General features: G+C 40.9%; 1 protein-coding gene across 1 annotated transcript in view; it reads right to left on the bottom strand.

Annotated features, from left to right (window-relative positions):
• The window catches only part of DNM3 (dynamin 3), a 259,507-nt gene extending 247,827 nt beyond the window's left edge, over window positions 1–11,680 (bottom strand). Inside the window, exon 1 of the mRNA XM_032654309.1 lies at window positions 11,354–11,680. Coding sequence (XP_032510200.1) covers window positions 11,354–11,514 — 161 coding nt within the window. The 5' untranslated portion in view covers window positions 11,515–11,680. The remainder of the gene's footprint in view (window positions 1–11,353) is intronic.
• Between the last annotated feature and the right edge of the window lie 1,193 nt (window positions 11,681–12,873).

The following is a 12,873-nucleotide window of genomic DNA, read 5'->3' as shown; positions in this document are numbered from 1 at the left end:
TTTATATTGCTGCATGGTAAACATATACAAATATACAACTAATACAAAAGCTTCACCATACAGTGCTTATCATCACTACCTGGAAGGTACTCTGACACTTTTTTAAGGCTGTTGCAACCCACTAAATTGATATCACATCCCACTAGTAGGTCACACCCACAGTTTGAAAACCTCGGATCCAGTCCAACATCCACCCCATCCTCAACCAATTTATTGATGAAGAACATATGCTTCAGCTTGGATAAATGTATAGAATCACGTAGTTAGTTCATTCATTTAGCTCCTGCTATATGCCAGCATTGTGTTATGGAAAATGACCAATGAAATACAGCTCCTGACTTCATGGAACCTGCAAACATTTGGAGAGACAAGGCAACCAACTGTACAGTAAGATCCCTGTGCAGTGAAGTATGAACGAGGACCACTGAAGAGGGGCTCTAAATCAGACAGGGAGAGCTGCAGAAGACCAGTGGGGTGACAGTAAAGACCAGACTAATCCTAGCTCTCCTTGCTTTCTGCCATGTTGCCTCAGCTTATCTGCGATATTTCTTTAACAAACATCCAGGGGACACCTACCGTGGGTGTAAATCAAATCCACCTCAAACTAGATAACGCACAAATACTCCTAACTCCCTCAGCAGTAAGATTCCACTGTGTTCTTTCTTCAAATCTTTTCTCCTCCTTTAAATATATGAAAAGAATGGACCTCAGTTTTATTAACTAGGTAACAGAAACAGACACACATACACACAAAGCTCTAAGCCTCCTCTGGATAACCCAAAGCTATTCTTACACAAAGCTTCTGAGGCATACCTAGCAACACAAAGATAATGTAATACCAGATGGAATTAGTTAACTAGCTCAGAGCTAAAATTGGAGGTTAACAGTTGTGGAAATGTCAATCAAGTCAGGATATGAAACTTTCCATTGAAAATAGAGTCACTGGGTATTAGTTCAACACCTACTGCAAGAATTTTGATACTTCTCTAAGGTCTAATAGCACCAGACACTATTATTTTTCTATCTTACCTCCTGATCCCTTGTTTGTAGATCATTTCTGTTCCTTGGCCTTAGCTCATATTCTTGCTAAGTCGTCCTGCTTCTCCAATCAGACTCTCTCAGTTGTCTTTCCCACTTCTACCTCCATCTTTGCCTACAACTTCATCTAACATTTCCAAAAGATAAAGATATGCTAAGAATGGTTTATTCCACACCACAGAATCAAATACTTTGCTTAAAATTCATCCTCTAGGAGAACATATGAAAATAATTTCAGCAAGATTCATTTTAATTCTATTATCTCTGTGTTATTAATTCTACTTATGTTCATTATCTCTGGTATTTGCCATTTAAACCCTAGCATGTCACTTAACTTCTTCTAGTTCAATCTTCTACATTTCTAAATTGAAGTTAATAAAACATGCCTTCACTATGCTCTCAGGGATATTGTTAGGATTAATAAAAGAATAAATGAAAAATACTTTGGAACTCTTGGGAGGGAAGCGTATACAAATGGGATTTATGTTGTATATATCTGTTTAAAGAAAAAAAAATACCCTGGGGTGATGCAAAATGTGGACAATGCTTTCTTTTAAAAAGGTCCAAATATACTTTAAGTTAGTCTGATCTAAAGGTTAGTATTTTGATGCAGCTGTGATTTTTCCCACATGCACAAAAAAGAGAATTTGCAAATACACATTACTATCTATTCTCTCCTAAATTTGCTTTTGTTTCAGAAAATACCCAGTCTAGATAAAAAACTTAAATAGCTATCATTTATTGATTGTATTATCATAGACCAGGCACATTACACAGTACTATCTATCCTCTCTCCTATATTGACTCTTATTTTTAAAATAGTTAGAAAACGTCCATTCTAGATAAAAGACTAAAGCTAATAACCATTAAATGGGTTCTGGTAGCAATTCCAACATGGGGAGGTGGTTTTCCACACCGACAATAAGCAGTACGCCGGACACCAGCTGGGTATCCTACAATTCAACTCAATTCTGACACTATCTACCTGGAGAAAGCATCAGATTTCACAGGTTGACAGCTCAGTTCCACAATACCACCCTCTCCTGCAACTTCGGGCACCAATCACAAGCCCAGGTTGTTAGCTGTGTTTCTAACCCACCAGCTACAGATTGGATGTTCCCATGACCTCCTCCTTCATTCAGTCAACTTGCTAGAGCAGTTCAGAGAACTCAGAGAAGCATTTTACTTATTATACTACTGGTTTATTATAAAAAGGTATATATGAACAGCCATATGGAAGAGACATACAGGACAAGGTATAGGGAAAGGGTGAGGAGCTTCCATGCCTTCTCCAGGTACACCACTCTCCCCAAATCTCCACATGTTTGCCAACCCAGAAGCTCTCTGAACCCTGTCCTTTGGGGGATTTTTATGAAGCCTTCATTACAGTTATGATTGATTAAATCATTAGCCACTGGCAACTGATTCAACTTGAAGCCCCACTCCCCTCCCTAGAGGTTGGGGGTGGGGAATGGGACAAAGTTCCAATCCTCTAATCACGTGGTTGGTTCCACTGGTAACCGGCCCTCATCCTTGGGCGCTTTCCAAAAGTCACCTCATTAACCTAACAAAAGACACCCTTATCACCTTCAACACTTCGGAAATTCCAAGGGTTTTGGGAGCAGTGAGCCAGGAACTGTGAACAAAGACCAAATATATTTGAGAATTACCATGTGAATGACATGTCATGTGAATGGCAAAATATTTTTTTCTTATAAATCACAATATTGCAGCAATCATTTATTAAATGCTTATTATGGGTCATACGCTTTACATCATCTTACTTGGAACTCACACGCACATAAAACAATGAAGTCTGTATTATTGTCCCTATAATGCAAATGAGGAAATTAAGTCTCAGTGAAGTTCAATGCCTTGCTGAGGAGCCATGTGCGTATCCAGTATAGAGTCAGCGGTGGGATGGACACACCTACCAGCAAAGCCGGCACTCTATCACCAGAATATGATGACTCCTTTTCAAATATTGGCTTTTTGAGGATCTAAGAAAACAAATATCTTAAGTAAGATTAGGTACCCATCAAATTACTTATTTAAATGAATTAGTCTTTTCAATTTCAAGCCAAGGAAATTATAGACAATGAGGTCCTTCAGAAGCCCTACTAACTTCTAATAGGTGTGTATGTGTTATTCCCCGGGGATATCATGACCTTGAAGCTCCGGGAAATGAAAATAAGACACTGTCACAAAGAAGCACTGAGACACACACACTTTAAACTCCTGGAAATAGAGAATCTTCAGCAGGGATGTTAGAAGAAAAACAAAATCTAAAGCAATCCTGTATCATTCATAAAATTCATGGACCAAATAAGTCATCCTTTTCCTCAACAATTACCTTGCCTTTCTTATTAAGAATTTAAGGCAACATTAATGCTTGTTGAAACTGTTAAAACAATTTCTGTGACATTGATGGGCCTCACCCAAAGAATACAAACACAAAAAACGAATATTAAACAGGCAAACTGAAAGGTAAGGATTTGCTACCCAAATATACATCTTATTCATTATTTCTTTTAAAGCATGCTCACTTGTTTTGTTTTTTATAAATTTATCTATTTTTATTTTTGGCTGCGCTGGGTCTTCGTTGCTGCGCCTGGGCTTTCTCTAGTTGCGGCAAGCAGGGGCTACTCTTCGTTACAGTGCGTGGGCTTCTCATTGTGGTGGCTTCTGTTGTTGCAGAGCATGGGCTCTAGGCACGCGGGCTTCAGTAGTTGTGGCACATGGGCTCAGCAGTTGTGGCTCACGGGCTCTAGAGTGCAGGCTCAGTAGCTGTGGCACACAGGCTTAGTTGCTCCGTGGCATGTGGGATCTTCCCAGACCAGGGCTCAAACCCATGTCCCCTACATTGGCAGGCGGATTCTTAACCACTGTGCCACCAGCGAAGCCCCAAATATATATCTTAATTTAAAAAAAATCTCACCCATTTCTTTAAATAGTAACCTTTCCATTTATATTACTTATTCATACACAACTTTTCAGAAGCTTTCCTCAGTTTAAGCAAGGTCAATCAGTGACCAACCCAGGCACAACTTTCTAGATATGCCCACCTGGTGTGAAAATATTAATATTGTGTGAAAACATCCACTATTTCATGTAGTCTTTTCCTGGGCCCATCTGTTTCCTAAAAGTTACAATTTACTCTAGAATATATTATCTCAGCCAAATTACCTGGCCTAAGCCTGAGAAAAATCCTGTTCCCTGTCTCTCTACCCTATTGTGTATGGGGGGAAAAAAATCATTGCTGGTCTACCATCAAGAAAAGTAATGGAGGGGAGTATCAAGGAGGAGGAAAGAGTGGTCCAATGGAATGGAATGGGAAAAGGAGGTGGAGAGGATGAGAGGGAGGCACTTTAAAACAATAAGAGGAGGAAGAGAAAATGATGAACTGCCATGGGGCTCCCAGTTCTGAACACCAAGTTCCAAACTCAACTGTGATTCTATTTCTGACCTTGGGCCAATCTCTTGTTTCTCTGCATCCTAATGTAGCTCCAAGAAGTGACCAAAATTAAACCAGGAGAAAGTTTTTTACAGAACCTAATGAAAAGCCAGTCCTCACTACTGATTTTAAAAAAGCTAAGCCAGCTATGACCAAAAAAAAACCAAAATTGCCAACCTGGTATTAATAAACCTTCTAATTTTTTGGAACAGTTTAATTCAATAATACAAATCATTTAGTATCAACCTTCCCTTTGCCTTTACCCTCCTTTCTTTCTAAATACATTCTATTCTCAGGTTTGCCTTTAGAACATTTTCCCTGACATTTTGCCTTCCACTTGCTCTACTACTTTAACTAAATGCCTTATTCTTAAAGAACAGAATTCCATCTCCTTAAAGATCCTTAGTGAGTCTGATCTATCCCACCTATCTCAATGCATCCAGTTATATTTTTAATCTCTCCAACCTCTTTTCTTTCCTGCTACTCTTCTCTCAGGCCCTCTCCAACATACAGTGTTCTTTGTGATTAAGTGACAGTCTAAATTCAATGCCTTGTTGTCAAGTCAGACACTGAGACACAGATCACCAACTCCCTGCTTTGACATCGATACTTCAGTACATGCAGCCTTGAGCTAAAATGATACCGACTGCCAAATGACACCGAAATCTCAAATACTGTCTGCTTTCCACTATATCACAATTTATTTTCAGAATTGTAGTTTTTCAGAGTTGTTTTCTTTTTCACAAAAATAAAGTGACATAGTAAAAATTATTTTGTCCCATTTAGTTTGCATTATACCCAACTGCCTTCATTTTACAAACTCTTTGAAAGTTGTCGTCTCATAGCTTATGCTGTCAGTTCTCTTTTTATATATACATCAGCTCCTATACATTTATACTTCCTTCTACGTTTTTACCCAGTGTACTTAGAACTCAGTAATATATGCTCATTGACTTCCCTTGCCCACATTTCTCAAGAGTATCAATAGGAGTCATATCCAAGGCTAAATCCCAGCTTGGCACTTGCTAGCCATGTGACCTTGTACAAATTATTTGTCTCTCTAACCCTGAGTTTCCTCCCTCATTAACATGGGGATGTGAAAACAAGCTACAGAAGGCACGGAATGTGTATAACAGAATCCATGCCTGCAACCAAGTAAGGCGAAGCAAATATTGGCCTCCTTCTTCCTTCCACTTTATAAAAATGTGTTTACTATAACATAATCCTTTAGAATTTTTAAATGAATGCTAACTGTGAAATAAAGCAAAGCAGACTTAGAGATAGGCAAAACTTTGGCCATATAGAAAATAAATTGAATTGTTCTATACAGTACATTAGCTCAGAGTTCTCTTGACTTGGCTCTGGTGGAAGAGGAAAAAAAATCATCTATTTCTTTTAGCTGCTTGCAGTCCTCTCTTAAAATTAATCATAATAAGTAAAACAGCATAATTTAACTGTACTTATGAGCCCTAGCACCAAGCACTTACTACCTAAGACAAACACTAATATACTAAATGTATGTCCCATTGGTAGAGAGCCCAATAGCCTACCTTCTAGAACAGCTAACTACTAAGTTTCCATTCCTCCAAAGTTTTGGATGACACCTGCCCAACTTCATTCTTAAAGAAGTTAATGGAGTGCATTTTTTTGATATCTGTTAATCATAAGTAAATTTCAAAACAGATATAATCCTATGAAGTCCACCTTGGTATATTGCTTCTAACGAATTATTGATAATTAAGTTGATTGTTATAATTAAATCCTACCAACTGAATTTATGATAACCTAAAAGTATATTACATAGTGTGAATTCAGCAAAAATATCTTTGTAATTTCAGGTTTTAGCAATTCATTGTTGGATGAAACAAAGTTTATGTTTCTGACACTTCAGTTAAATAGACCCTTGAGAACCATGAAGTATGATTTTCAACAATTATCACATTTTAATTGTTAGCACCCATTTATCTAACTTTAATACTTAGAAGCCATTTGTTGAAAAATAGTCACTAATTCAGATGCTTTGATATTTTTAAAAATCTTTTCCCTCAATACAAACCTATTTCTGAATTAAGAAGTTTACTAATATGCATGCTCTGTGCCTAATCTTACTTGCAATTAGAGAACTCTTACCTCAATTTTTAATACTCTCTTGAAATCAGTCAAAGGATTTAAGAATAAATTAGTATCTATCAGGGGCTTCCCTGGTGGTGCAGTGGTTAAGAATCCGCCTGCTAATGCAGGGGACACGGGTTCGAGCCCTGGTCTGGGAAGATCCCACATGCCGCGGAGCAACTAGGCCCGTGAGCCACAACTACTGAGCCTGCGCGTCTGGAGCCTGTGCTCCACGACAAGAGAGGCCAAGACAGTGAGAGGCCCGCGCACCGCGATGAAGAGTGGCCCCGGCTTGCCGCAACTAGAGAAAGCCCTCGCACAGAAACGAAGACCCAACACAGCCAAAAAAAAACAAAAGGCTACAGAAGTGGTTATTCTTTAAAAAAAAAAAAAATTAGTATCTATCTAAGACATATAAATGACTTTGGATTTTTGAAAAATTATCTGGTCACGTCCATTCAACAATAGCATTAAATGGCTCACTTTTAAGGTTCTCCTGTGAAACAATTCTAATTTGATAATCAACATACCCATCTTTAGAAACCTTACAACTAAATAAATAAACCTATATGACATTCCACGTTGAAATGTACTCCCCTCAACATAGTCACTTTATCCTTTATTTGATCCCCATTAGTCAAAAAAACCTATTCTACTTGGGCAAAAGTGAAAGTCTATTTACCATTTAGGTTAGAAGAAAATAATGTGAATCCTCTGGCTATATAATAAGCATTGAAGAACTAATGTTTCTAACAAGTATGTCATTAAAAAACATTTACATTTTAGCAACTAGTAGTACAGTTTTCACTTAACACCTCTATAAACAAGTTTTATTCCCTATCAACACATACTTAAATAAATAACCCAATTATATCCTACAGCTCCCTTCAAGAATGTCTAATATAAAGAAAAAAACTTATCTTTTAACTAACGTTGTTTCTGCCTAAGGGGTTGCCTCAAATCCTCCGTGAAATGAGGCAAGATAGACATACATAAATATGAATGAAATTATTAACACAGCAGTTTCTTATTATTTTAGGTGGTGATTTTAAGTGTGATCAAAAAAAGAAGTTAAAAGTATTTATCAGAGGAACTGGTACATCTCAATATGGAGGGGGTTTAATACAGCACAGAGGTTTTATTTAGAGCACTAGTATAGAGCCCAGATACCTCAAGTTGAATCCTAGCTCCACTGTTTTTATGTTAAATTTGCCTTCAGCAAGTTACTCAAAGTCTCTAAATCTCAATTTCCTCCTCTATAAAACAGAACTCTTAATGTACCCTCCTCGGGCTTCCCTGGTGGCTCAGTGGTTGAGAGTCCACCTGCCGATGCAGGGGACACGGGTTCGTGTCCCAGTCCGGGAAGATCCCACATGCCGCGGAGCGGCTGGGCCCGTGAGACATGGCCGCTGAGCCTCCGCGTCCGGAGCCTGTGCTCCGCAACGGGAGAGGCCACAACAGTGAGAGGCCCGCGTAACGCAAAAAAAAAAAAAAAAAAAAAAAAAAAAGAGTACCCTCCTCTTCAGGGGGTTATGAGGATTCAGTGAGACTATCCATGTACAAGCACCTAGAATAGTACCTGATACATAACAAGTACTCCATAAATGTTGACCGTTATCATCATCAACATCTCACTGCACTATTAAAAAAATAAAGGGGGGGTGTGTAAAAGTAGTTGAATAAATTCTTCTGTACACAAACCAGACCAATGGGCAGACCCCAAACCATCTAGTGAACCCCTATATTCAGACCATGAGTCTCAGCTTCTATTCATTAGACCTTAAGCTGCCTCTCACTGAGAGCATTATATCTCATCTGAACACCCAAAAGAACAATCTGGTTACTCACACTATATTACATTAATATGTAAATTCATCACTTCAGCAAGAAAAATCACAAACAAGTAGTTCATTCATGATTCATTTTATTCATAATAATCTCAAACTTGTCACCCCAAAATTGGATTTTAGAGCTACAGTTAAATAAAGTAACCCATTCACATCCAAATTCACTCAGTGGTGTCAAAAAAATCAATATAAACAAACAAACTGAGAGGAGAAGAGATGTTTAGTCCACTAAACATGGAATGTTAAATATTAAGGAGAAAATGCATCATTATTTTGAAGACCAGCTTAAATGATGAGCAAATGCTTAATTTATACAAGTAATGACCCCTTGTTTTATGACTGTGTTCAATAACTGCACAGAGGTCAGAGTCTTAAAATGAAAACAGCTACGTGTAAAAGAGGAAAGTTTCATTATTAAAGAAAAGAACCTTATCTTTATTGGAAAATTTCTGGATAATAAAAAGATAAAAGGTTATAGTAGAATACGAGTAGTTTTTTCCACCTAGGATGAATCTCCTAACAAAATAGAGAATTCCTTTTTCCCCAAGGTTGGTTTATAATTAGAAATTAGATTCCTCAATAATTCAATGACCGAAAACTTTATTAAAGTCAAATGACCTTTTTAATTAATTTTCTCATAATATATAAGCTCTGCTGGCAGGTGTCATCTCTACAGATAATAAAGCATTGCTATATTTACTAAATGAGTTTTTCCCTTTATGTCCATCCTTTTCTTTGACTTGACATTCTTACAGTAATTAATTATTGGTAAAGCTTTAAAAAGTATAATAAATTACTAATGTATTCTGGTAAATGACATCCCTATTTTTCATTCTATCATAAAAAATGTTCAAGCTACAATATTTTACTCTTCCAGATTTTTTTAAATTCTCATTTGAAATGAGGATAGTTAATGAGGAAAAATGTTTACAATTTTATTACAGCATTAATGAATATATTCAGGATTTGAAAATCTGAAGAACAGAATTAAGATACATGCATAAAATTGACATTAGGTTCAAAAGCTCTTGCCACAAAAAGTGCATTTATAAAACAGACTCATCCAACTAAATATATGAAAGATGCATAAAATATGGTCACTGCATTTGAATTACTTACAATTTTAATATTTAAGTATTTGTTTAAAAAACAAAAGTAGCTAAATGACAAGTAGAGCATACTGTTAAATGCTCTGGAGTTTGAAAACCCAAAAATATGTTGTCATCAAACCTCACCTTCCCTATAGATACCACTTTACATTTAGTGAATTTCATTGGCAATAAATCAAAGAGAGTAGAACCCTTAAGTATGGGACTGTTCTGTGTACATGTTTTAAATCACATATTCATCCATCACTTCACCATAAGTCTATGATGACGTAGGCAAAATGCTTTACCATCACTTTTCTCATCACTCAAATTAATGATAAAACCAAGCAAAGTGATTAAGTGACTTAGTCAAAGATACCAACCGTCAGCAATTTTACTTTTTTTAAGTTGGGTTTCTTAGCTTTCTAGTTCAACAGAAAAACAAAAAAACAAAAGCCCTAAGAGTATCATCTGAGAGACAGAGCATCATCTGAGAGAAAAGAATATACACTTTATGGATACTAGCATTCCCAAAGGAGATATAGGAATATCTAAATTTTACACATCACCAAACACTAACAAAAAAAGAAGAAGAAAAAAAACCAAAAAAACAGGAACTTTCTGAATCCCAAATAAAAAGAGTAAAGTACAATCTCTGTATTGTACCCCCTCTGGCCCACTCTCTCGGCTGTTGTACGTTTCTACCTGGTTTACTGCTAGAAAACAGATTTCGGCTTTCATAATGCTTTCTAATGGGCTTTTCTTAGCAAATGTCTACACTGCTCAGGCAAGGCCGTTAAGGTAACTTAATCTCTCATGAATTGCTCAATGGAAAAAATGCTGATTCCCAATTTAAAAATTAATTCTTTAGCTTTTTCTGAATTAAGAGTAACTACGAAACCTGTAACTATAATTTAGATTCAGCGTGTTAACTTGAAGGCTGGCAGGACAAATAAAAGCTTAGGGAACCGAAGATGATGCTGGGGGAGGGGGCGCAGAGAGAGTGCGAGAAAGATGCTCGTCCCTTCCGAGATGATGCAGGAATGACATGGCACCTGGACAACACAAGTCCACGTCCACCCCCCTCAGAGTCTGTGCCTCGGTTTCTCTGACATATGCCTGGATCTGTGAATAGGTGCACACGCGAACACACCACCTTTTATTCTTCGACTTCTAGAGAGGAGAATGGTGGGGAAGCGTCGCGGGTTAAAGCCTCACCACAACAAACGATTTCTTTCTCCTCGTACCCCGCCTCCCCTGCTAGGGGCAGGCGACGACTGTCCCGAACAGTAGACAGCTGACAGGAGCCGAGAATCAGGGCAAGAAGGAAAGCATCTCCGGGGCGGCGGGGTGGGGGGGAAGGGGGGGGAGGGGCGGGGAAATATACCCCACAGCCTTGCCGAGAGCCTCCAGGAGGCTGACTAGAAAAGGAGGAGGATGTTGAACTGGGAAAACAGAGGGGGACTGCGAAGCTCCCGGGCGCGCGACGCACCCAGGCTGCCCGGGGCTGGTGCACATCGGGCGGGGGAAGTCGGTCCCGGGGCGGACCCCCTCCCCCGACTCCCAGACCGGAGGACCAGGAGGAAATAGCTTTGTATAGCAGGATGAAAGGCAGACAGGAGACCGCCAGGCAGGGAGGGACAGAGGATGCCCGGAGCCGGGACGACCCCGCCCGCCTCACAGACACCTCCGCTCCTCCCTCCGTTCCGCGCAGCCCCTGGTCCAGCCTCGTGCTCCCGCGGTCCACGCTCGAACGGCCCGGAGTGGGGTCGCCCCCACCCCCACCGCCCCACCCCCGCGCCCTGCACACTCACCTGCCCACGAAGTTCTCGAGCACCGAGCTCTTGCCGGCGCTCTGCCCGCCCACCACGGCGATCTGCGGCAGCTCCAGCAGACAGCTCTGTCCCAGCGAGGAGAAAGCGTCCTGCAGACGGTTCACCAGAGGGATCAGCTCCTCCATCTCCCGGTTCCCCATTGTGCCTGCGCCGCCGGCTGCCCGCTAGACCCTGCTAGTCTCTGCGACCTGGCGGGTAGCCGGGGCCACGCAGCCCTCGCCGCCGCTGCCGCGCTCAGTTCAGTCAGCTGGGTCCAGTCAGATGTCGGATCCCGCCACTGTCCGGCCTCCAGTGCGCTCCTGACAGAAACGGCCCCAAAGCGCGCCTGCGCAGGCGAGCGGGGGCGTGGCCTGGCCCCGCGACCGCCCCGCCCGCGGCGCGCTGGGCGTCTGCTTTGCCCTAGTATTCCCAGCCAGACATCCCAGCGCGGCGCGCACGCACTGCCTCCCAGCTGCGGCCAGATGCCACCGCCTCTGTCGTCTGATTTCAAGGCTCAGGAGCAGAGTTACAGCACTTGGTCAGGGAATGGCATAAAATCAGCAGCAGCCGGCGGCACTGTTCCCTTTCAGTAGCTACAAAGCCAAAGTCCAGTGGAAAGCCCTACCACCGGTAACAAGTCAGCACTGTCGCCAGCGGCAGCACCTCGGCTGCCTCCACCAGTGCACCGCCTCCAGAGTGCACCTACCAGAAGGAAATCTCTCGTTCTCACGCCCCACTCCAGAACCCTGGCTCTTCCTGGAGTAGCCGGCCTTTTGGAGTCTAAATTCTTCAATCTGACATCCATTTCAGGCCCTGCGTAGTCTGACCCTACTTAATCGTTCAACTTTAACGGCTTGGTCCTCTCGGCCGCATCTAAGGAAAGGTGGAGTCCGTCGTGCTCACCCCGCACCACTCCTCCTCTTCAATCTACCAAGCTCATTCTGTCCTTTGCGACCCCTCATGCCATTTCTCTTCTGATCTCCTTCTATAGGCTCTATCAATAACCATGCACTCTGCACCCATTCTCTTAAGTTTAGCAAACTGAGACTGTACGTTGGGTCCTGTGCCTTGTGATGGCGACACAAAGGATAAATGCATGCTTCCCTTAGCCTCCTTAGAGGGATCCTCTTTTCAAATACTGATACTCCTCAGGATTTAATTCATGGACCTTTTAGTCTACCTGAGGACTTCCCATGGCTTTAACTACACATAATGGCTAGGGACTACAGAATCTAAATAACTAGCCCACCTCTCTCTTCTGGGCCTTAGACTACATTCCCATTGGTCCTAGACCTCACTGCCTGAATTAATTTATCCTCACTTCTGACTTAATTTATTCAAATCTGAACTCATCTTTTCTAGTCTCAACACTTAATGCTATAAATTTTCCTCTAACCATAAAAATACTTGTATAAAAATGTCCATTATAACCAAAAAACCAAGAACCCAAATGTCCATCAAAAGGTGAATGAGGGCTTCCCTGGTGGCACAGGGGTTGAGAGTCTGCCTGCCGATGCAGG

This window comes from Phocoena sinus, chromosome 1 (assembly GCF_008692025.1).
Source record: "Phocoena sinus isolate mPhoSin1 chromosome 1, mPhoSin1.pri, whole genome shotgun sequence".
Lineage (NCBI taxonomy): Eukaryota > Metazoa > Chordata > Mammalia > Artiodactyla > Phocoenidae > Phocoena > Phocoena sinus.
This window is presented reverse-complemented; position numbering and strand designations above follow the sequence as displayed.